We start from the raw sequence: 25,307 nt of genomic DNA, 5'->3' as shown, positions 1-25,307 counted from the left end.
CAGACCATTCCTGTGTTTCTAGCCCCATCGCCTATGATATCCCTGTAGCTATACAAGGCCACTCTCAACTCCCCAAAGATTTTATGCTATTTCGTAACACCATCCCTTTATACGTTGTTTCCTCTACCTCAGGACCCTCTGTCCAGCTAATTCCTTGTCTTTCAAAGCCGAATTCAAGCATCACCTCTCTCAAGGAGGCATCCCTAATCTAAGTTAGATAGCTTCCCTTTGTGCTTCCATGATGTCCTAAGACAGAAGTTCTCAATCAGATCAGATTTTGCCCCGTTGGGGATCATACGGAAAGGTCTAGAGGCATTTTCTACGATCACGAGTGAGGGGTGAGGATGGGGAGCGCTACTGGCATCTAGTGAATAGAGGCCAGAGATGGTGGTGGTAAACATCCCACAGTGCACAGGACAGCACCCCACAGCAAAACGCCACAGTACCCAGGTTAAAAAACCTTGCCGTAAGCACACCACCGTGGCAACACATCACCATATAAGCACTGATTTAGTTATTTAGCTCCCTCACTAGACTGTAAGTTCCTAGGACAACAGGACTCTCTGGTGTTAACAGTGTTAATATCCAGCATTCATGAAGCGCTTACTATCTGCCACTCACTGTTCTAAACAACGAACTTGCGTAACCTCATGTAATGCTCAGGGACAACTATGAGCGGGTACTATTCTCTTCCCGGTTCTGCACACTAACAGAGTGAGCTGTGGACTCCCTGAGGTCACACAGCAAGTTGTGGAGCTGGGAGCAATCTGATTTCATCACCCACACCCTTCAACACTGTTCCATTCTCCTCCCAAGATACTTCTATCAAACAAGAACAATACTTGTCTTTTTATGGAGGTCAAATCTTTGTTCTTCTGAACATCACTTATGAAACGTTTTACTTACCAGTGCCAAGAGCCCCGACTTCGGCACGTTTGACATTTTAAAGCGAGTAGCTCTGCGGTGGGGGGCTTACTTAGGCATCGTACGATGTTTACCAGCATCCCTGGCCTCTACCCACTAAATGCCAGTAGCACCACCACCTCCCGGGTCCTGCCTGTCATGACAATAAAAACAGTCTCCAGAGCCCACCAAATGTCCCCTGCAGGGAGGAAATCACAACTGATCTAGAACATGTTTGTAGAATAAAGTAGTGAAGTCATTTTTAATACAGTACTTAAAAGGAAAACTCTGTTCAAAGATTAAGAAAGAAACAATAATTTACCTTTTCAGCTAACTCTTCTGCTGTTATCTTTGGATCATAAGGAATAGGCTCACCTAAATAGGTGCGTAATTTCACAGGAAAACCTCCATACATCGGAGCAAATGGATAGCGGAATTTTTCATAAAGCCATCTAAATAACCCTGTTTTAAAGTAAACAAATTATTTTAATGGGTTAAATATTCTGAGCACATAATTGTAACTTTCAAATTAATATGTAAGACTTAGAGGAAGGTGGCAAACAATATCACCCCTGGGCAATTAGTACAATATATGTTTTTTTAAGACGAGCTTTTCATCACTTGTAACTAATGGAGCATACTAACGTAAGATGTTAATAATAAGAGAAACTGAGGGGTGGTGAGAAGCTGTATCAGTACTCTGCATTTTCTGCTCAATTTTTCTGGGAACCTAAAAATGCCCCCCAAAATAGGTTTGTTCATTTTTTTTTAAATGAGCTTTCAAAAATAAGAGAATTTTAAAAAGGCAAATCAATTACTATTATTACAAAACAAAGGGTAAAGACTATAACCCAAAGCTAGAAGCTAAAATGTCTAGAGACTCACAAAAACAGGCTTGTATGAATAAAAGAAAAAAAAGAAAAGGGTAAGATAAATTCACGTAAACATGAAACTACAATGCACCAATAAACCAGGTAAAGAAAAAATATTGTAAATTAAGAAAACTGCAGAGTAGCAAAGAATTACTAATGTTAGTGACCAAGTACAAAATTTAGCAGGATTGCAAGTGGCAATAATGTAAAATAAACTGATGAACTAAGTAAAAAAGTCAAAAAGCAGTCAACAGTAATTTTTAAACCACTTTATAATTAAAGAAACAAAATTAGGAATAATTTTTGGTATGCAACTTAAATTCTGAAGAAATACCTGAGAGAAAATTAGAAGAAATAATTCTACTGTAAGAAATAATCCCCAACAGTTAAATATCACATCACTTTCCACTTTACATTTGAAAAAAAGAGGGGGGGGGAGTAATACCTAAAAAATGTAATCGAATATCAACGATATACCAACATCAGACATAAAACAGACAACAGAAATTTAAAGTTCTTCAAGAGGAGATCTGCATGGGGATAGGAACAATATATTGCTAGGGATACAAAATATAATCAATCAAATATAATATATAAACCACAGGATATAAAAATAAACTATGAAAATCTCAAAATAAAAAGAAAACAACAGAGAAACTGCAAAGAAAAAGCACATCTAAATGTTATCTCTCCTCTAACTACACTCAAAGCTTATTTTGTTACCCATAAATTAAAGTTAGGCAAAAAGAACTTTATAATATAAATGTATCATGGTTCAAAATATTTTAAAAAGCAAAAAATAAGAAGTAACAGATATGAACCAAAGCAGATGATACATCCTTGTGTCGTTAATCTTAATTCAATATCATATTGTCATCCATTTTTAAAGCTGAAACTCATGCAGCAGTGAGTTAGGAAGGCAGTCTGAGTCATGGGTACATTTGTTCTAAACCTCAACAACGTGGTTCAACCCAGGAAATTAGATAACTCACTGTAATTTTAAGCACACAACAAATAAGCTTCAGTATGTAGATGAGATTCTCAACAAAAATCTAACATCTAAGAACTGCCATTACTTAGAATGAGTTATCGTTTAGACTTTAAATAGAAAAGCATCTAAATAATAAATTCATTATCTAAAGTAATAACTCAAAAGGATCTCTTTTAGGGTTCAAAAGCCCAAATATTTAAACTACTATAATCTAAATATTACATTACAATTAGAAAAACCATATGAATCAGAACTTACTTGTTCCTCCAAGTGATCTAAATCCTTCTCGAATATTTTGTGTAAACATAGGAATAATGGGCTAGAGAGAATTTGAATTAAAAAGTAAATATATTGATCCATTCAATATCACCATTGAGTCAGTAATGCAAACTTTTGGGGGCCTGCTTAAGATTATGAAATGAGGTATTTTAAAAATAAAGGTATACTTTTATCACTAGTGTGATTTATCAGACTAAATTTAACTTGATCATTTGTAAAAATAAAAATTGGAACTACTACCCTCTAGTGGCGATATGTATTTCATTTGCCAACTTTCCTATCATTCCACATAAACCCTTGAAACTCAAAATGAGGATTACCAAAATCATTAATTTCACAGAATAAAATGAATATGGTAAATTGATCTTAGCGGTCCACTGAAGAGTACGCTGACTGGAGAAAAGTTACAAGGCAGAGGTCCCTGTATGGGGAAATACATATGAATTTAAATGACAGGTTTTGGCAAGATGCTGTCACAGAATTACTGAAACACTTTTTTGTGTGAGCTTATGAAATCTAAAAATGTTCAACATTAATGAAAAGTATAAGACTCACTGCAAAAAAAAAAAAAAGGAAAAGCATATACAGAAAACAATTCCTTTTATCATTAATTTTAGAGCATTTCTGCTCACAAGTTCATGGTTTTTATTATCCTATGAATATCACTGATTAAGCATGATTTTTTAAACAGAGACCTTAACAATGATGAAATAGCAAAGGATCACGTAAGGAGGTTCTACCCTGGTGAAACTGAAGTAGACAAAAAAAAAATTGAATAGAAACACCTTAATATGCACACAAAATCCAACGAATTAAACGATGTTTCAGAAAAAAAAAAAAAGCTGAGTATCACTTTACTTCCAGTCTACCATCAGTCTGTGCCGAATACAGTGTTCCCTGCCTCGGTGAGCAGGGCTTGAGATATTTAAATAAGCTGACATTTTACAAAGCCATTCTCACTCAGCTGTGGGGAACAGTAAACTATGGTGGACTGAAGGAAAGGGACTAAAGGCATAGCTTTCTTCCTAAGACTTACTAGCTCACATAGAACCACTGACCATTTATTTACTGTATCTCTCCCCGCAGCGGAAGGAAGACCCCTAACAGCGGAGACGTTGTTGTGCTCACAGCTGCGTCCCCAGCACCCGGAACAGTGCCTGGACTAGACTAGGTGCTAAAACGAAGTGCGATGAAGGAATCACAGAAGGAATGAGTACACAGAACAGACACAATGCCTGTAATGGATTAGTTTGTATTCTCTGAATACAAAATGTCAGAAACAGGCAGCAGCAATCTTAAAACCAGTTAGGAAAAAAAGTCAGGTAAAGAAAAGCACTCGGGTGGAAGAATTTAAAGTTTCGTGGCGTTAATCCACAAAGCTGAAACATGAAACAAAGTACACGGACTCTTTGGTAAAAAATTCAGATTATGATCAAGGAAACCACCCCTAGTTTGGTGAAATAAAGTAATTGGCTGACAGTCTAACATTTTAAAGAGTTATAAAATGTCTTTAGAGTTGAGAACATAAAATGCCCAAAGAGGAACAGACACCTTTCAGCTCACATATACACACACCCTTTGTCTTCTCTGACCAGTATTGCTGGATTTATGTCTACTGAGTGGCAGGAACCCCTAAGTTTATGCTGAAGCGTGCACTTTATGAAGATTCTTGAGGTTACATATCATCGTTTAAAAAGCTTACTCTCCAGAAGCTAGATATTTCTAGAACTTCCTGAACAGGAAAATGCTTACCCTAGCAGGCTCAGTATTCCAGGCTATAGTCTGGGCATATGGTCGCTTAGATTTGCATTCAAGCTTAAAGCCTTAAGACCATAAGCATTACTTTATTACAACCTGATACTGTAGTACAATTATTCCTCCCTTTCCTCATGCACCTTTTGTATACGAGGGACTTGCATAAGTAACCTAGGATGAAACTGTTTGCAGTATACACGTATCTTTGTGTAAGGGTGTGCAAGAGAAAGAGAATGTGTATTTTGTTAAAACTAGTCTTGGGGAATCAGGTGAATGTGGTCTGAGAGTCTAAACTTTGCCACTAAAAGTAAATGAGCACCACTGGACAAATCACCAAAATGGAAATAATAATAATTATCCTATCTCAAAGGCTATTTTGTGGATTGAGATAATACATATTAACAATTTTACTAAAACAACTGTTATTTTCTTTTACATCAGTTATTTGTTTTCTAACTTGAATAAATGGGCTAATGTTTTCCCAACCTATTTAGATATGAAATCACCTAAACATTCCTATCAAAGTGATAATTCTCAGGAATTTCACAAAATGAGTGATTTAGATCATATTAAAAAGCCTGTAACTTTCAGATAAACCTTAAATATTTTTTACCAATATTTTGTAAACTTGCACTGACAATCCAGATTTTTTTCACTTCAATTTGTTATAATGTCACAATTTAAATGCAGTTATTCCTGCAACAGTCTTAAATTTTTACTGGAAGTTTATGATAGTTCTGTGAGGACTGTGAAGGGGTTTTCCAGATGGGATACTTGTAGCATTCACAACTAGATCCATATATGATTGAAAGAGCTCCGTCACGTATCCGGAGGGTCCCCCTAACCTCCAGGTCAGCAGACTCACGGTGAAATGCAGGCAGGAGTCCTGCATGTAAGCTCTGCTTTGCTTCTGCCTTGCTGTATGACCCGACCCCTCCGTCCCTTCATCTCTCTGTGCCTGAGTTCCCTCATCTGCAACACTGGAAGAATTACATACGTCACCTACTTACTATACAGGAGTACCAACGTAAAGCCTTTAGAAGCACTACAAAAGGTTGGGGTGATACAGTATTTACCAAACATTTAATGCTATTTTGTAAATCAACAACGTTAAAGATTTTTGTTTTTAAACTTAAAAAAGGCGGTTTATAAAATTTTCCCAAGTTTTATACAGAAACTTTAATTAAATGATCTGGATTATCTTACTTAATTATCTAGAAACTCTACCAAAGATTGAAAAAAATAGTTCCTTTCTCTCTGTAATTTCTTTCTTTCAGGCCTTCGTCCAGGCAATGTTCCTTAAATCTGTGAAGTTAAGGATGAGAAATTAGAATCTCATGATCAATTTAATTCCAAACCTATTTTTGTCATTTTTATCTTAAAACTTTATAAGAAATCATTCTTTCAAAATATAAACTGAAAACTAAACTATCTTTGATTAGGTTTTTAGCTTTTATCATTGCTTTAACAGATATTACATTCATTACCATTAATTTTTGTACAATGGTGCATATATCCTTTTGTTTTACATTATTCATATATTCTAAAATTTTGTTTTATACATCAGTGCTTAAGACTCTTTGAGAAATAGGGGTGCCTGGGTGGCTCAGTCAGTTAAGCATCTGACTCTTGGTTTCCACTCAGGTCATGATCTCATAGTACGTGAGAGTTCAAGCCCTTCTTGGGGCTCTGTGCTGACAGTGCAGAGCCTGCTTAGGATCCTTCCTCTCTCTCTCTCTCTCTCTGTCTCTCCAATAATAAACTTAAGGAAAAAAAAAAGCTATATGGCTTTAAAAAAAAGCCTCTTTGGGAAATAAAATGTGCTATAAATTAATTTTCTGTACCACTAATACTATTAACATAAAGTTCAACTTCAAACATCCCTTTCTAGTAGTGCTTAACGTTTTTCTAGTAGTGCTTAACGTTGTGTTTAAAAAATCAATTCAATTCAATTCAATTCAATTCAATTCAATTCAAAGATTACCAAATGCCAATCACTGTAGATGGTCTCGTCCTCAGGGAGCTTATAATCTACAGTAGGACAATAGTGTTTAAATGTGTATGTTGTCTATTATTAAACACTTGGGAAAGTGCAGTAACTCTTATTCTGGGATCACATTACTAGTGCGCCACAGCAGTAACTTCTGGTAGTTACATGTACATGTGTACAGGACAAACTAAAACTCAATGGATTTTATTTTAATTCTGCAGTTAAAAAAAAAAAAAAATCCCGTTCTTCCTCAAATATCCGTCTTGGGTCAGAATGAGTCATCTGTAATCTCTTCGTTTTTAATCAAGAGCCTGTATCTGCGAGCTGAACAGGCAAGTTAAGCGTGCACACCGGTCTCTATGTAGCAGCAATGGGCACACAAAAAACACTGACGCAGGGAAGTACTGTCAGCAGTCTCTAACTAACTGGCCCAGAGAAAGAACACCATCCTGGTCAAAGGCACTACCATTTCTTTTCCCGACAGACAATCTAAAATGAAAACAGAAAACACAGGAACATTCCACAAGTGATCAGTAAGCGTTTCACAGGATAAAGTACAATATGGAAACCAAAAAGTTGAGAAATACTTTCCAAAGCAAAAGAAAAGGACAAAATGGCATTCACATTCTCTAGCCTACTAAACAGAATAATTACAGTGGATCTCAGAGGAACACTTAATTTTATTGACTAGTTCTTTCATCAAAATCTTTTTAAAAGATCTAAGTTACAGTAATATTTGTTTCTCATCTTCAGTACAATCAGAGAGCTGACCACATTTGCTGATAAAAAAATAATAGGGGCTACGAATTATTCAATTCCTAGGATTAGATAAATTGGTCACAGATAAAAGAATTGCAGTGAAACCAACCAACGACCGTCACTGAAAATATGCCAATTCAATCATACCAAAGGACTAAAATACATAGAACTGAACTGATTACACTTTTGAACAAGGTATGACTGAAGGAATACAAAACATTTTACAAATCTGATTAAAAGTCAGATTTTGAAATACGAAATAAAACTTTGGTGGCTATCTGCCAAATTTCCAGACTGATGTGGAGGTGACATCCCATGCACAACTTCTCCACCGCTACCTTACGAAGAGTTACGCGTACACTGATTTTTAAGTAGTGCAATGAAAGGATCTAAATTCTTATATACTCTGGCTCACTATGTAAGCATTTATTTTAAATCCAACCTAGCTTTACTTTAATAATTGGTTTTATACAACTCACCACTTTTGCATCAATTGCAACCTGAGCGAAGCCTTTACGATTACCCCAAATGATGTTGTAGGTTTCATCACTAATTAGGGCTTCTCGAACTCCACCTGGTGAAATAGCTAACAAGTGACCACTCCTCAGAATTTCAACACATTTTTCTCTTGGTCCATGTAGAGCACAAAATACATCAAGTAATAAACTAAACCCTGTAAGAAACATTAGCATGAAGATATGTCTTAAGTACTTCTTGTCCAATTCTTCAAAACAAAAACATTTGCAACCCACAGAACTTAATATCTACACTTAAATTAGTAAATTCCTTTTTTTACTTCTTTTTAGATCAACAAGAACTCTTAAGGTTTACGTACAATTAATATTGCTGGTAAAGTAACGGCTACTATGACTTACTCATCGCCTCCTACTGATCACCTCCTCACGGATCACCTGCTATTCGGGCTACTGGACATATTCAAACTCTTAATTAAAACGCACAAAAACCATGGAAAACAGGGATTCTGGCCCCCATTTTACAGACAAAGAAAGTTGGCTCAATGAGTCTCTTGCTCAAAGTGACACATCTAGCAAATGGCAGGGCAGAGATTCTGGCCCAGGTATGTCTACTCCAAAGCCCCTTCCACTGCATCTCAGGGCCAAACACTGTGTATAGTATTTACTAGAGCAATCAGAAATGATATCCCATCAGCAATCACAAATCTAATCTTCCTTTAGCCCTATAAGAAAGAGAATCACTCAGGAGAATGTAAATCTGACTATGCTTAGCCCTACCAAAATTGGCAAGCCATAATCAAATCAACTGAAATTCCAAGTTAGATGATGTTACTCTCACAATTAAATTTTTAAAATCAATAATAATAGCAAAATCATTAAGAGGTTTGGTTTTTTTAAGAGTTTTTAATAAAGTGAGTATTTAATTCAGTAACAGCCAATTCCAGGTCTTAATATTATACAGTTTTTCAAAGCACAACTATTTATGGATGAAAGAAATAATCCTGTTAGTAACTAAATATTTTAACCAAATCCTACACTGGAACTCTGGAGGGCTGATGTTAGCGTATACATTATACTTGAGAATGGAAAATTGGGTAGTGAAGACTGTGCAGACTAACCAAACTCCTCACAGGTTTAAGGATCTAAAGCAAGATTATGCATATTATTAAGATTGAAAGACTATTCACCCCCATTATATTAAAAGCTCACTGATTTAATTAGATACATTTTCATAATGGGTTTCATAAATTACAAGATGATAAAGGGGAAATTTCTAGCCAAATGCTAAATAAAAATATGCACATTACATATGAAAAGAAAAACAATGCAAGCAACCTAATGTTCTATAAGAGAAAACTAGTCAAGTAAATATTTTAGCCCTACATTAAAACTATTCTTTATAAAGCATGGTACAATGGTAATGCTAACATCACAATTTTATAAAGAAGAACACAAAAGTGATTGCATAACATGCAAAATTATGCAAATGAAAAATGAAGTACAATAAATCAAAACAATAACTGGTTATGTTAGGGTGGTAAGATTATAATGATGCTCTCCTTTTCTCTAGTTTTCAAATTTATTATAAAGTGATCACAATTACTTTCTAAAGAAAAACCTTTCCTGGACAATTTAGTTTAATCAGAGTACAAATGGCTTTTTAGTACACAAGGACACTCAAAAGATTAACCATGCCTATGAAAGGCTCTGTTACTTAATTCACTGCTTGGTGTTTGTCTTTCTGGTTGATGGGTGGCTTTTGCTTTTATTATGCCAGAGAACAAATGATAAACTTTGTTGGCTCATTTCTGGTGATTCAGTGACAAAAGAAAATAAGACTACCAAGGAGTTTATTTTAGAATGGCTTTTTAAAAACAGTTTGAAATCATTTGGTTCATCAATCTTTTTAAAAAGCAGAAGCCTTTATGAACAGATTAAGAAGAATATAGTCCTTAACTTTAAGAGTTGTAAGTCTAGTGGGCAAGTCAAGTACGAAAAAGACAGACTTGTAAGGATAGGATTTCTGAAGCAATGTTATTGTATGAAGACAAAATATACCCTCACTGATGTTTTAAGTAAGTTTGATTTGCTAGAATACCAACAGTAATCAAACTCTAATTACTGTGAAGTTAAACTCCAAAAATCAGTATCTCATGGAAAAATTCATCATATGAAAAATCAACTACTTTCTATGGCAAAATATAAATTAATTACTTGGTAAAAGTTACAATTTATTTTTTTAAGTGGAAGTTCACAATTTAACTTAGACAAATAATAACAAAATAGCTGTTAATAAAGAAAAAAGTTAGGTGACATTTTTGACCATGTTTTTATATTTAGATATATTACATAAATCGGATAATTAGATACTCCCAAACTAGAGTTCTAAGCGTGTTACCCTAAAAAGGCAAAAAGCTTTTCCAAATGATCCTAGAGAGCTCAAGGACACAGACTTTAACATAATTTGATCATGTTAACACCACTATCCACAGTCAAAGTTTACCTGGGATTTTAAAGACAAAGTGATCGGCTACTACTCGGCAAGTCCTGCCTTTATGGATAAAAATTTTAGCCATGAAGTAGTAAAAATCTATGGGAATAGCTCCATGATAAAAAATTATAAGTGCTGGTCCTTCTTCTGGTATTTTTTCCATCCCGTGAACTTCATAACCTGTTAGAAAGACAAAATACAGATGCTTAAAATATATTTATTAGTCTATTTACACTAAAGGATGGTTACTAACTCAGAAACTCGGTCTTTTGTCATTGAAGTGCATGAGCCTTCCTCTTTCTCTTTCCCTCTTCACATAAATCGGTCCCACAGCGATTAGGTGGGCCACAGCAAAGTCGGGGCGGGGAGCAGCAAGACATGCTCCAGCTCAGGCAGGTTGAGGAGGGCATCCCCATGAGGTGGTCCAGAGTGGGGAATCGGAGCCCAAGCAGAGTTGTGAGTACAACCCCAGAGGGCAACAGCCTAGAACAGGGTGCTGGGGCCTGGGTGGGAAAGGGAGGGAAGCCAGGAGTGGGGACAAACACAGGGGTAGAGGACAGCGTTCAGATACTTCAGGGGCCTAGTATGGGGTGTCAGCCCAAGTGGGGTCAGATGGTATCCCTGAGTAGCACGGGATGATGGCAGTGATGAGAGCTTGATTAAATACAGGAGGACTGGTCTAATGAGCCTACACATTAAGGATAACGTGAGCCAGGTTTCTCACTGCTGGAGAAGGTGGCTACAAAAACAGAAAAGGAGAAAACTAGAATAAGGTCTAGCTGTAAGAGAACCTCATTCCCACCCTAAAAGCAAGAATAAGCAGTGTGTCAGAAAGCTGAGGTCGCTCTCTCCATCAGCTGAACCGAGAGCTCCAATGGGTGATAAGCGCCTCTAATGAGAGGGAAGTTTAAACTTAAGTATGGAGAAGACACCGGTGCCCTAAAAGTAAGCAAGAAGAAAGTAACTCAGATGTTAACAAATTTAAAGGCCAAGCGCTGGTGGCCATTGAGTGCAGAATCCCTGGGAAGCCCAGACATAAGCAAGAGTCCACACTCACTCAGCAACAGTCCTCCAGAGGCCTCAGTGGGTGCTTACAAGAAAAAGCGGGGGCGCAGTAGGCAAGAGACGGAAAAGAGCCCTTGCAAATGGTATCGAGAACAAAACCCCACTTGCTTCTTGGAAGCTTCTCTTGGAAAATCGACACCTGACACTGGGAGAAGTGCAAGAAACTCTTCCACCCTTTCCAGGGAAAGGGCACCTGATGCTGGAAAGGACAGAGCTCAGTCCCCTCCTCTCACCCTTGCGTCACCCCGCCATCGCACTCTCAGGGAAAAGTCCACTACTGCTAGGGGAGCGCAGAAGCCAAAGCATCTGCCCCTGGGAGGTAGACAGTAGTCCCGGGTTCTGAAATGACATCAAGGAGAGATCGACTCCCCCTGGAAGGAAGGGCAAGAAACTTGCTGCCAACCGCAAACTCCCACCTAGGTAGGGCAGAGTTTGCCTGCCACTGGGAAGAGGAAAAAGGACGCTGAGAAAGCCTCCCACCTGGGCCTCAGGCATTCAGGGACCGGGCCTGAGTGCGGTCCCGGCCAGACCAGGAAAACCGAAGAGTGTCCCTGACACCCCCACCCCACCGCCGGCCTCACGTGGAGTTATAAAGGCAACGATGTGCCCGGCAGTGGCAGATGTACTGGACTGAGGACGCGGGAGGGGTGCTGGGAAACACCACTGTGCACAAGGCAGCCGCAGGAGTTTGCATTCTGTGCTGAACGGAAGGTACCTACAGCTACAACAAAACACAACTCCAGTCCACCTACAGGGTAGGCTGAATTAAACGCCACCCCACTCACTAACGGCCTGACAGAAAAAGGTCAATTTTCAGTTATAAATACTATTTACCTCATTTTCTACTTTCTTTCACAAGCAATGCCCAGAATTCAATAAAAAAAGAAATTACGAAACATACAGAGCAGCAAGAAAAAAAATCCACTGTCAAGAGATTGTTTAATAAAGAGAACCAGACCCAAAAGTTTAAATCATCGGACGGTAACTTTAAATTAACCATGGTTAATATGTTAAAGGATTTAGTGGAAAAAGGAACACATACACAATCAGATTAGAAATTTCAGCAGATAGAATGAAGTTATAAAAAACAATGAATCAAACGGAAAGCAAAATACTTGAATGAGATCTAAAGATCAGTAATAGTTCCACGTTAATTTCCTGATTTTAATGGTTTTATTAATGTTAAATAGAAGAACTTCCTTGTTTGTAGGAAATATGCACTACAAGCATTAAAGAGAGGGTAACGTAGGCACTTCTAGTCAAATGATTTAGGAAAATAAGTTCTTTGTATAATACTTGGAGTATTAATTTTTAAAAAGTCTATGAATAAAAGCAACAATCGTTATTGCTCTCTATGGAAAAACCATGTAAGATCTTAGAATCATAAAATTTAGAAGATAAAAAAGAACCTTTGGGTTCCAATCTAACAGACATATTAAAACTTAAGACTATCTTTGGTTGTTAACCAAGGCTACCCAAGGAGTTACACATCTCTAAAACATCAAGTACACTTTATTGAATCCACTGGCTTTTAAAACACAATCTGGACCCTTCTGTGTAAGCTTAATACAGAGTAGTTCTAGGGGAGGAGATTCGTCTTGTTACAAGCAGATTGTAAAAAGGGTAATGAGCAGATCAAGGGGAGTAGTGAAGAGGGCCAAGGTAGGAGACGTCAATTAACTTATAGCTTCCCTGAGACAACACAATCTAGAGTAAAATGTAACAGTGAGTCATAAAATAATTCATCGAGCGCTTGCTTCAGCAGCACATATACGAAAATAATTCATTGATAAAAACAAGAAAACTCTTAAACTCTTGACTCAGTGCAAAATAAAACATCCGTTTAAACTGTTACATACAAATGGGTAACTTAACCACGTTGCAAACTTTGATTTCATTCACAAACATATTTTTTGATATGTTGCAGAGACTGCAGAAATCTCCTGCAGTACAAGTGAAATTAAAGACCCGCGCCACCCCACGTCTTTCCTTCCTGCCACACTGTAAACCCCACAAAGTCACTGTAAGGAGGAGCGAGTAAATGACAGGATGAAAGGCTGGTGGAAATGGGGAGGGGGACGATCTCTGGAGGCTTCCTTCTAACGTGCTTCAGTTCAAGGTTGGCTTCCTGAGTATACTTGTTTTCTCCTCCGACGCTAAAGAGATGAACCCGTCTACTGCCCTTTAGACTGCTACCAACCACCAGCACATCTCTCATGGCAACCCTGTCCTCTTGGCGGAGGTGGGGGATACAACAGATTTCAGTAAGCTCCACCAATGCTTCAAAGGAAAATACCCTGCATATTTTATCACAAGACTTGGAACTTAACACTCTGAGGAGCCGATGAAATGTGATCATGGTTCTAGTCCTAAGATCTGTTCCTCCTTCCCACCTCACTGCTGTCAGGTGTCATTACTGACCTCAGCCTCAGCTGGTCCCAGCAAAAAGAAAAAGTCCACTGAACAATGAAGAAATGAAGAAAGCAAAAGAAAGCAAAAGAGATTCGGGGCGCCTGGGTAGGCTCAGTCGGTTAAGCATCTGACTTTGGCTCTGGTCATGTTCTCACGGCTCGTGGTTCGAGCCCCGCATCAGGCTCCGTGCTGACAGCTCACAGCCTGGAGCCTGCTTCCGATTCTGTGTCTCCCTCTCTCTCTGGCCCTCCCCCACTCACACTCTGTCTCTCTCAAAAAAAAATAAACAAACATTAAAAAAAAGAGAGAGAGATTTAAAAATACCTTGAGATAGACGAAAATGGAAATAAACCATAATGAAACTTGCGGGATACAGCAAGAGCAGTTCTAAGAGGGAAGTTCATAATGATAAATGCCTATCTCAAGAAAACAAGAAAAATCTCAGATAAACAACGTAACTACACCTCAAGAAACTATGAAAAGAACAAAGGTAGTAAAAGGAAGGGGATGCCAAAGATTAGAGAGGAAATAAAAAGACAATATAAAATATCAATGAAACCAAGAGCAGTTTCTTTGAACAGATAGACCGAATTGACAAGTCTTTAGCTAGACTCACCAAGAAAAAGACAGCACTCAAAAAATGAAATCAGAAATCAAAGAGGGGACCTTACTACTGATACCACAGAAAGACAAAGGGTAAGAGAGTCCTATGAACAATACATGCCAAGAAACTGGACAACCTACATGAAATGAATAAATTCTGAGAAACATACAACCTTCCAAGACTGAATCATGAAGAAATAGAAAATCTGAACAGACCAATTACAAGTAAGGAGACTGAAGCAGTAATCAAAAACCTCCCAACAAACAAAAGTCCAGAAGACGGCTTCACTGGTAAATCCTACCAAACATTCAAAGAGACACTGATACCAATCCTCAAATTCTTCCAAGAAATAGAGAACTCTCCCAAACTCATTTTATGAGGCCAGTTTTACCCTAATACCAAAACCAGACAAGGGCATCACAAGAAAAAAAAATTATAGGGGTGCCTGGATGACTCTGTCAGTTAGGCATCTGACCCCTGATTCGGCCCAGGTCATGATCTTATGGTTCATGGGTTCCAGCCCCGCGTTGGGCTCTGCCCTGACCGTGTGGAGCCTGCTTGGGATTCTCTCTCTCTGCCCCTCCCCTGCTCGCACGCTCTTTCAAAATAAATAAATAAACATTTTTTAAAAAGAAAAGAAAATTATAGGCTGATCAATACCCTTGATGAACACAGATGTAAAAACCCTCAACAAAACATTAGCAAACCAAATTCAGCAATGGATTAAAAGGATCATACACCACAATCAAGTAGAATTTATTATACGGATAGAGAAATGGTTCAACATTTGCAAATCAATCAACATGATACACAACAGTAACAAAATGAATAAAAATCATATGATCATCTCAATGGATGCAGCAAAAGCATCTGACAAAGTCCAATATCCATTTAAGATAAAAATTCTCAACAAAGTGAGTATACAGGCAATGTATCTCCACATAACAAAGGCCATTTGGACAAGCTCACAGCTAACATCACATTCAATGATAAAAAGCTGACAGTTTTTCCTCTAAGATCAGAAACATGACAAGGATGCCCACTCTCACCACCTGTATTCAACATAGTACTGGAAGTCCTAGCCAGAGCAATTAGGCAAGAAAAAGAAGTAAAAGGCATCCAAAATGGAAAGGGAGGAGTAAAAGTGTCACTATTTACAGATGACATATTACATACAAAAAACCCTAAAGACTCCACCAAAAAGCAGAGAAAGAGGAACCCTTCTGCTCTGCTGGTGGGAATGCCAACTGGTGCAGCCACTCTGGAAAACAGTAAAGAGGTTCCTCAAAAAATTAAAAATAGAACTACCCTACAACCCAGCAACTGCACTACTAGGTATTTATCCAAAGGATACAGAGGTATTCATCCAAAGGATACAGGAGTGCTGATTCGAAGGGGCACATGCACCCCAATGTTTATAGCAACACTATCAACAATAGCCAAAGTACAGAAAGAGCCCAAACATCCATAGGCTGATGAATGGATAGTTGTGTGTGTCTATATGCATATATATATATCTGTGTGTATATATATATATATATATATATATACACACATATAGACACACACAATGAAAGATATATATGTATATATACACAAAAGAAGTTGTATACACACACACACACAAAACCATGCAATGGAATATTTTTCAGTGATTAAAAAGGATGAAATCTTGCTACTTGCAACAACGTGGATAGAACTAGAGTGTATTATGCTAAGTGAAATAAGTCAGTCAGAGAAAGTCTATGACTTCACTCATACGTGGGTTTTAAGACACAAAACAGGTGAACTTAAGGGAAGGGAAGCAAAAATAATATAAAAACAGAGAGGAAGACAAACCATAAGAGACTCTTAAATACAGAGAACAAACTGAGGGTTCCTGGTGGGGTGATGAGTGGGGGGTGGGAAGGGTGGGCTAAACAGGCAAGGGGCATGAAGGAGGACACTTGCTGGGATGAGCACTGGGAGTTATACCTAAGTGATTAATCACTAAATCCTATTCCTGAATTCATTATTACACTATATATTAACTAATTTGGATTTAAACTGAAAAATAATAATAACAACTAGTAAAATTAAATTAAAAAAGACTCCATCAAAAAACTGTTAGAACTAATAAATTCAGTAAAGTTGCAGGATCAAAATCAACATACAGAAATTTACAGAACTTAGTGTTTCTGTACACTAACAACAAGAGAAAATAAGAAAACAATTTCATTTATAATTGCATGGAAAAGAGTAAAATATCTAGCAATAAATTTAACCAAGGAGGTAAAAAGACCTATACCCTGAAGACTATGGGATATTAATGAAAGAAACTTGAAACACAAATGGAATGATATCCCATACTCACGGATTAGAAGAATTAACATTGTTAAAATGCCCATACCCGCGAAAGCAGTCTACAGATTCAATGTAATCCCTGTCAAAATTTCAATGGCATTTTCCACAGAAATAGAACAAATAATCCTAAATCATTTGTATGAAACCACAAAAGATCCCAAAGAGCCAATGCAATCATGAGAAAGAACAAAGCTGGAGGCATCATGTTCCCAGATTTCAAACTACGCAACAGTTTGAAAAACTGTTGAAAAACTAAACAGTCATAGTTATCAAAACAGCATGATATTGAAATAAAAACAGACACACAGATCAGTAGAACAGAATAGAGAGCCCAGAAATGAACCTACACATATACGGTCAATTTTTGACAAAAGGGCCAAGAATATGCAATGGGGAAAGAACAGTCTCTTCAATAAACAGTGTTTGGGAAAACTGGACGGTCACGTTCAAAAGAATAAAACTGATAAAGAAAAGAATGTACTATCTTCCACGTACAAAAATTAATTCAAAATGGATTAAAGATTTGAAGGTTAAGACCTGAAACCACAGAATTCCTAGAAGACTGCCTAGGAAGTAAGCTCCCTGATACCAGACTTGGCAATGATTTTTTATTTTTTATTTATTTATTTTTTTTTTGGCAATGATTTTTTAAACCAGGTTCCAAAATCAAAGGCAACAAAAAGAAATATACAAGTGGGGCTGTATCAAACTAAAAGCTTCTGTACAGCAAAAGAAACCATCAACAAAATGAAAAGGCAACCTACTGAATAGGAGAAGATATTTGCAAAAACCATATATCTGATAAGCAATTAATATGCAACCCACAAAGTCATACAACTCAAAAATAGAAAAAAAAAAAAAAAAAAGAGGAGAAATGGACAACCATAAAAAATGGACAGAGAGAGGATCTAAATAGACATTTTCCCAGATATAGAGGTGGCCAACAGGTACATGAAAAATGTTCAGTATCACTAACCATCAGGGTATTCACACTGAGGTATCACTTCACATCTGTTACAATAGCGATTATCAAAAAAACCAATAAATAACAAGTGCTGGTAAGGGTATAGAGAAAATCAATTATCAATTTTTGGTGCCATAAATACAGTATTTATATTTCTCTGTCTGACTTATTCCACTTAGCATAATGTCTTCAAGGTCCATCCATATTGTTGTAAATGGCAGGATTTCCTTGTTTTTAATGATTGAATAAGGAAAACTCACTTTTAAAAGAGTATCACTTATCCTAATAAAATACAATGCCAAGTTACCATAAAAAAACATTAAAAGAGGCTAAGAACTATGTCTTTTACTTCCTCTGAGCCATAAATGTATCTTTAAAAGTACCTCAGAAAAATAAAAACACCCCAAAAGTATATATTCTATTACAAAATGAGCTTAGTGCTTAAAGTTACCTAAATTAAATCATGTCTCCTGAAATATGAATAAATTCAAATTCCTCACGCTATATATTATCCTGAAATAGAGGGGGCGTATATGTAAGAGGGGGATACATATTCCCAGTAAGTATTGTCAACACTGCCAAAGAAGTTCCGTGTGCCTGTTTTAAAGACAACAAACGACAGCAGCCGACACCGACACAGTCTCTGCAGAAGGGCACACGTGGAAAGCGGAAGTATTATCTTGTCTCATGTAAAACCACCATTAGAGGGTATGAGAGTTGTAATGACCGGCAGGAGCACTAGTATTCACGAGTAAATATTCCGAATTCAGTACATCAAAGGTATACGGCTCCTGGTTGCACCTGCTATTCAGGTATTCACCATGACATGTGACCTTGAATCCCCAACCTGGGACAAACTTTCCACAGAGCACAGATCGCAAGAGGACAGGCTTTAGAGCCTGATATCGGAGATTGTATCCTGGCTCGTCTTCCTAGCTTCCTAGCGTGCCTTGGGCAAATAACAACCTCTCTGTTCCTCAATTTCCTCACGGGAAAACTGCAAAATGGAGATAATATGTAGACTCTATCTATTCTAAGATTTAAAAGAATTAATGTACATCAAGCATTCAACAGTGCATGGCATACTAAATGCTCAAAAGACTTATAAGAATGTAGGTCATGTTAAAATGATGACACATTGGCCTAATAAGCGTGTTACTGGTAATCTGTGCTAACAGCAGCCTTATACTTCCATGATATATATTTCCTCCAGTACCTATTTCAAAATCTGTGCTTCCTTCTGTGTATTTCTGTGAAACGATTTTGATGCTTAACATGAAATAGAAAGCACATCTTTGTTAAACGCCTACTGAATTTTTGTATAGTCCTTAAGCAAAAATGATGAATAAGATAAAAATTGGTAGAGAAAAACACCAAGTCCTTGATAACAGGCCACAGGAGGGCAATTCTCATGACGGCCAAAGAACCACCAATCATTAAATGTAAAACATCACAATCTCTCAAATGATAAAGCAAAGAATGAATATCCTGGAGAGAAACTTATTGCTATCTCATTTCTTCAAGAGACATAATAACCTCTGAAATGAAGCAAACAGAAAATGGATAAATTTTGGTATACAAACTATATTTAACATTATTAGTTAATAATTCTTTTTCAAAAAAAATCTAATTTGACTAGGAAAGTTCAAACTTACTTTGAACAAGATGGAATTAAACACTAAATAATTAAAGCATTTAAATAATTAAACCTATTTTCAAAATAGGTTTCTAAACCGTTTTAATTAGTTTCTTACTCTTAGATGTCTCACATATGCACTTTTATATTTTACGTTATCGTAACAGCCTACACTGTTGTATGGTTCTTTAAGAAAAAGTAACATGTTTGAAAACAATCATTTAGGGGCTCCTGGGTGGCTCAGTCGGTTGGGCCTCCGACTTCAGCTCAGGTCATGATCTCACAACTCGTGGGTTCGAGCCCCGTGTCAGGCTCTGTGCTGACCGCTCGGTCTGGAGCCGGTTCCAGATTCTGTGTCTCCCTCTTTCTGACCCTCCCCTGCTCGCACTCTGCCTCTCTGTCTCAAAAATAAACAAACACTAAAATTAAAACAAAACAAAACAAAACAAAAAAAACCCAATCATTTTAAATTTTTTTTTTTTCAACATTTATTTATTTTTGGGACAGAGAGAGACAGAGCATGAACGGGGGAGGGGCAGAGAGAGAGGGAGACACAGAATCGGAAACAGGCTCCAGGCTCCGAGCCATCAGCCCAGAGCCGGACACGGGGCTCGAACTCACGGACCGCGAGATCGTGACCTGGCTGAAGTCGGCCGCTTAACCGACTGCGCCACCCAGGCGCCCCAAACCCAATCATTTTAAAAAAGACAGTAAACACACAAAGCATGCAGACAGATGAAAGGAAATAGGGAAATATCCCTTGTACTTTTCAGTATCAAGAACGATAGACAGTTTCAGTGCCACACACGTCAACGGCAACACAGACAGCAGGGGACTCTTGCTTACCGTGCCAAACTGCTGCGTGTCCGTCCCAGAGAGTCGCCACCGTCTTCCTTGCACCGTCCCATAAATTATGAGAGTAGGCTTCTTTTAATACATTCTTCCTCTTATAAATGTGTAAGAAAATAATAGTAAGATAGAGAAGAAAGATAGTAAAGTAAGGAAGTATTAAAAGTATTAGTGGTGTAAAAACCCACAAGAGATAGTTTGCAAAATTCAAATAGTCCTCCAACTGCTCCACACCAAACCATCCTTCGAGGATGTGAATCAGACAAGTCATATAGGGCACAGAATCCTGTCCTATACCGCAGGTTTGATTTCTGTCTATCATCTTTCTTTAGGTGAAAATGACAAATTCAGTCTCTTTCTTCATTGTCATGGTAGGTCTTTAATTTTGCCACTAGAAGGGAAAAATAATCCAATGTTATTCTCTTCACAACTGAGAAGTGTTTCAGCCTACATAAATACTATAATCATTTTTTTAAATTTTTCTTTTAATGTTTATTTTTGACAGAGAGAGAGAGAGACAGAGCATGAGCAGGGGAGGGGCAGAGAGAGAGGGAGACACAGGGAGAGGGAGAGGGAGACACAGGCTCCAGGCTCCGAGCTGTCAGCACAGAGCCCAACGCGGGGCTCGAACTCACAGACCACGAGATCGTGACCTGAGCCAAAGTCGGACGCTCAACCAACTGAGCCACCCAGGTGCCCCTTTTTTTTTTTTTTAATTTTTTAATGTTAATTTATTTTGAGAGAGAAACAGAGAGCAAGCAGGGGAGGGACAGAGAGACAGGGAGACACAGAATCCGAAGCAGGCTCTAGGCTCTGAGCTGTTAGCACAGAACCTGACATGGGGCTCAAACCCACGAACTGTGAGATCATGACCTGAGCTGAAGTCGGATGCTTAAAAAACTGAGCCACCCAAGCGCCTCTTATTTCATTTTTTTTTTAATGTTTGTTTATTTTTGAAAGAGAGAGAGAGAGAGAGATCGCCCCCAGGGGAGTGGCAGAGAAAGAGGGAGACACAGAATCCCAGACAGGATCCCGGCTCTGAGCGGTCAGTCAGCACAGAACCCCACATGGGGCTCCAACTTACAAACCGTGAGATCATGACCTGAGATGAAGTCAGATGCTTAACCAACTGAGACACCCAGGTGCCCCTATAGAATCATCTCTTAATACCAAAAAGGAGTACATTGTTCATGGTTAACGTTGTTGCAGATTTAAATGTGAAAATTATAAGGCTTCATTTGCATGCTCATGAAGCATGTCAGGTTTAGCTTTTGAAATAACTCACAAGCTATAATTGAGAAGGAAAATAAACCTGATCAAGAATGAGATTTCGGATTGATCTTAACAATCTGACTTACATCTTAAGTGGATCACACTGAATGTTTGTATCTTAAATTAGGCTATGTTGAGATAACTGCTCTTCACAAAAGAAAGCATCAATATTTGAGTCAATAAAAGTAACCCAATTCTTTAGGAAATGATGACATACATTTGTGTGTACTGTCCTTTACAAGCAGGTTTACAAAAAATTTCTCTATTCTTTTGACATTATGCAATAATAAAAATTTATCAGTGTCATTTTTATCTTGTAGTCACTAAAATTTCTCTTAAGGCTTCAATGACTGAAACTATAGCCATACAATTATTTCATGCCATTTATCTCTAAACCAGTCACTTAACTTACCAGAAATTAGGCAAATATCTTGTCCCAATCTTCAGTGTATATGTTCTGGAAAACACAGTATACAAAGAAAAATACGCTTAAAAATATATAATCATTAATATCTAGAGTTAGAATTTCCATAAAATAAATAGCAAAAGACATTCACATATGTGTGACAAATATTATAACCCCACACTAGTGTATCAGTTAAATCATTCTCGTGACCAATGCTTTAGTGAGGACAACGCTATACGCTTATTTCCAGTATATAAAGCCCCACCTAAGACTTTCTTTTAAAATTCAGAGCTAGGTGTGCCTGGATGGCTCAGTAGGTTAAGCACCGGACTTAGGCTCTGGTCACGATCTCATGGTTTGGGAGTTCGAGCTCCACGTCGGGCTCTGTGCTGACAGCTCAGAGCCTGGAGCCTGTTTCTGATTCTGTGTCTCCTTCTCTCTCTGCCCCTCCCCTACTTCACACCGTGTCTATCTCTCTCAAAAACAAATAAGCACTAAAAAAAATTCAGAGCTATAAAAAATTTTTGCTTCTTTGGAGAAAAAGTATGAAAGTAAAATGTATAACTGAACATGTCTCTTTTTAGTAACTTTGCCAGATAATAAGTTGATGGTCAAATATGATATTCAATGATATAATTACATTAGCTCTTATGATCATGTTCTCTACACAAGATTTCCTTCTTTCAATCCTGTTTTCTTAGGTTCTGATTCTATTCTTAGAGACATTTTGTCATCACTGCATACGACATAGTCTTTACAAAAATCATCTCAAACCCTTTGTAGATGAGACAAGAAGACATAGTAAAGAAAGGGGTGGAGGAAGAGGTAGAGACAGATACACAATAGCAGTTATACGTTCGTTGTCTTTATGCCAAGATTATCTTGCTCCCTGACTTATTGGCAGGGCCTGCAACCTGACTTGGTCTTCCAGGGGTGGAGGATTTAGTCTAATTTCCTTGTCACCAACGGCAGTGATTGTGAGAAATGTGGGCCTGTGATGATAAGAGAAGCTAAACACGGCACATGCTAAGCCCACAAGCTGGGCTTTATTTTTTTCACTGAAGTATATTTGACACACGATGCTATGTTAGTTTCAGGTGTTCAATATAGTGATTCAAAAACTCTGAATGTTTTGCTGAGTTCACCACAAATGTAGCTGCCATTTGTTACCATACAGTGACGTGGGCTTCAATTACATCATATTCTCATCAACCCATCTGAAGACTTGAACCCCTATAACGTATCAGGATGTGGTCATTTAGAAGGCAATATAAACATAGCAAAACTTACTACTTTTTAAAATTAGAGCTTTCCCCCAGTAACATGGCTAGAACTACGAAAATGGAAAGTAAGTGTTGATGACGATGTGGAGAAATTAGTACCTTCATATGTTGTCGGTGGGAGTAAAAATGATGCAGCCAGTGTGGAAATAAATCAGTTTGGCAATTCCTCAAAAGGCTACACGCAGAGTTACCTTATGACCCAACAATTCTACTGCTAGGTACGTATCCCAGAAAACTGAAAACACACATTCACACAAAAATTCGTGTATGAATGCTGATGGCAGAATTACTCCTAAGGACCAAAAAGTGGAAACAAAACAAATGCCCATCAGCTAATGAATGGATAAACGAAATGTACTACACCCAAACAATAGAATATTATTCAGTCATACAAAGAGGTACTGGCTCACGTTACAACAGGCATGAACCTTAAAAACATACGAGGTAAAAAAAAGTCAGACACGAAAGGCCGCCTTTTACATGATTCCATTTATATGAGATTCCCAGAAGAAGATAATCAGTAGAGACAGAGAGGCAAGCGGCTTCCGGGGGCTGGAGGAGAGGGCAATGAGAAGTGACTGCTAATGGAAGTGGAAGTGTCTTTTGGGAAGAATGAAAAGGTTCCAGAATTAGATAGTGGTAATGGCCGTACAACCTTGTGAATATGCCAAAAACCATCAAGTTGTACATTTCAAAATGGTCCATGTTATGGTGAATTACACCTCCACAAAAAGAGCTTTTAAAAAATGTTCATAAGTTAAAGTTTGTGATGGCTTCTCAAATATGTTAAAAGGAGCTTCTCCTAGGCCTGAAAACCAATCATTTTGATGATCCGACCCTTACTGCTTAATACAATTGCCCCCTCTAAACTGGTCTCATTTCCGATTTTAATAGGATCATAAAATCTTGTGATTTTAAAACCTTCTTTAGTACCTCCCCCGCTCAAAATTGGTAATAGAACTATACCTCTTATGTTCAATTACATTTTCAGTTATCACACATACTCAAGAAACACATACAACGAAGAGGGACAGCGCACAGGCGCACATCCAGGGAGAGAAGTTATGTGGACATCTTCATGCACAGTCCCTGAACTGTGCCCCCGTGCTGCAGGAAAGGGCCTCCTCCAAAATGGTCATCCTCGATTTTGATTTAAGCCCTTTCAGAACCGGAAACTCAAAAGTTGTCCAATTCCATCTTCAAAACCGTCCATCAATCCACAAAAGATCGTCCATATACTTAGCTGACTGTAACTTTTCCCTGCCGGACCTAGTTCCACACCATAGAACTTCTTCTGCGAGACACGGCACAGCTATGATAAGCTGCGAAATCCCGTTTTCTAGTCAGAACCCTGAATTCTTTTGGGGCGCCTGGGTGGCTCAGTCGCTTAAGCGTCCAACTTTTGACTTGGGCTCAGGTCATGACCTCACAGTCCTTAGGATGGAGCCCTGCGTCAAGGCCCTGAGCCATCAGTGCATAGCCTGCCGGGGAGTCTCTGTCTCCCAGTCTCTCTGCACCCCTCGGCCCCCTTGCACGCGCTCTCTCTCAAAAATAAATAAACATTAAAAAAAAAATCTCAGTTCTTTCAACCACTCCTCAGACCCTAGCGTCATAACCTCTCACCACTCCGGTCACTCCCTGTGACGGACTCCAGTTTGATATCGAGAGCAACAGGTACAGTAACCCACCTGTGCCTCAACTTGCTAAAATCTATAAAACTGGGATATGGTAATAGATACACTACGTTAGATGACGCTAGGTCATGATGCTATGGAGAAAAATCTACAGCGGGGTAATCGGAATATGGAGCTCTACAGCAGGCAAGAGGGTAGGAGGGGGTTGCGATGTTTTAATATCATAGCCCAAGAAGGACTCCTGAAAGGTACATTTGAGCGGAGACCTGAGGAAGTGAGGAAGCAAATGATGTGGGAATTTGGAGAATTCCTGGCTAAAATAA

At 38.1% G+C, this 25,307-nt stretch overlaps 1 protein-coding gene across 5 annotated transcripts in view; it reads right to left on the bottom strand.

Annotated features, from left to right (window-relative positions):
* Window positions 1–25,307, bottom strand: part of TMEM68 (transmembrane protein 68) — a 61,834-nt gene that overhangs the window by 30,514 nt on the left and 6,013 nt on the right. For 3 of the 5 annotated variants that reach the window (XM_086695212.1, XM_086695210.1, XM_086695211.1), the window contains exons 2-7: window positions 22,074–22,118; window positions 20,387–20,780; window positions 10,529–10,696; window positions 8,029–8,222; window positions 3,025–3,085; window positions 1,226–1,365 (exon numbers count right to left, since the gene is read on the bottom strand). In XM_086695212.1, coding sequence (XP_086551338.1) covers window positions 1,226–1,365; window positions 3,025–3,085; window positions 8,029–8,222; window positions 10,529–10,696; window positions 20,387–20,711 — 888 coding nt within the window. In that variant the 5' untranslated portion in view covers window positions 20,712–20,780; window positions 22,074–22,118. Of the gene's footprint in view, window positions 1–906; window positions 1,103–1,225; window positions 1,366–3,024; window positions 3,086–8,028; window positions 8,223–10,528; window positions 10,697–20,386; window positions 20,781–22,073; window positions 22,119–25,307 lie in introns of those variants that run through there. The other 2 variants (XR_015246634.1, XM_086695213.1) reach the window with 2 other exon arrangements.

This window comes from Puma concolor, chromosome F2 (assembly GCF_028749965.1).
Source record: "Puma concolor isolate L17-30 chromosome F2, mPumCon1.1.hap2, whole genome shotgun sequence".
Taxonomy (NCBI): Eukaryota; Metazoa; Chordata; class Mammalia; order Carnivora; family Felidae; genus Puma; species Puma concolor.
The sequence above is the reverse complement of the archived record's forward strand: the minus strand, read 5'-3'. Positions and strand labels throughout refer to the sequence as shown.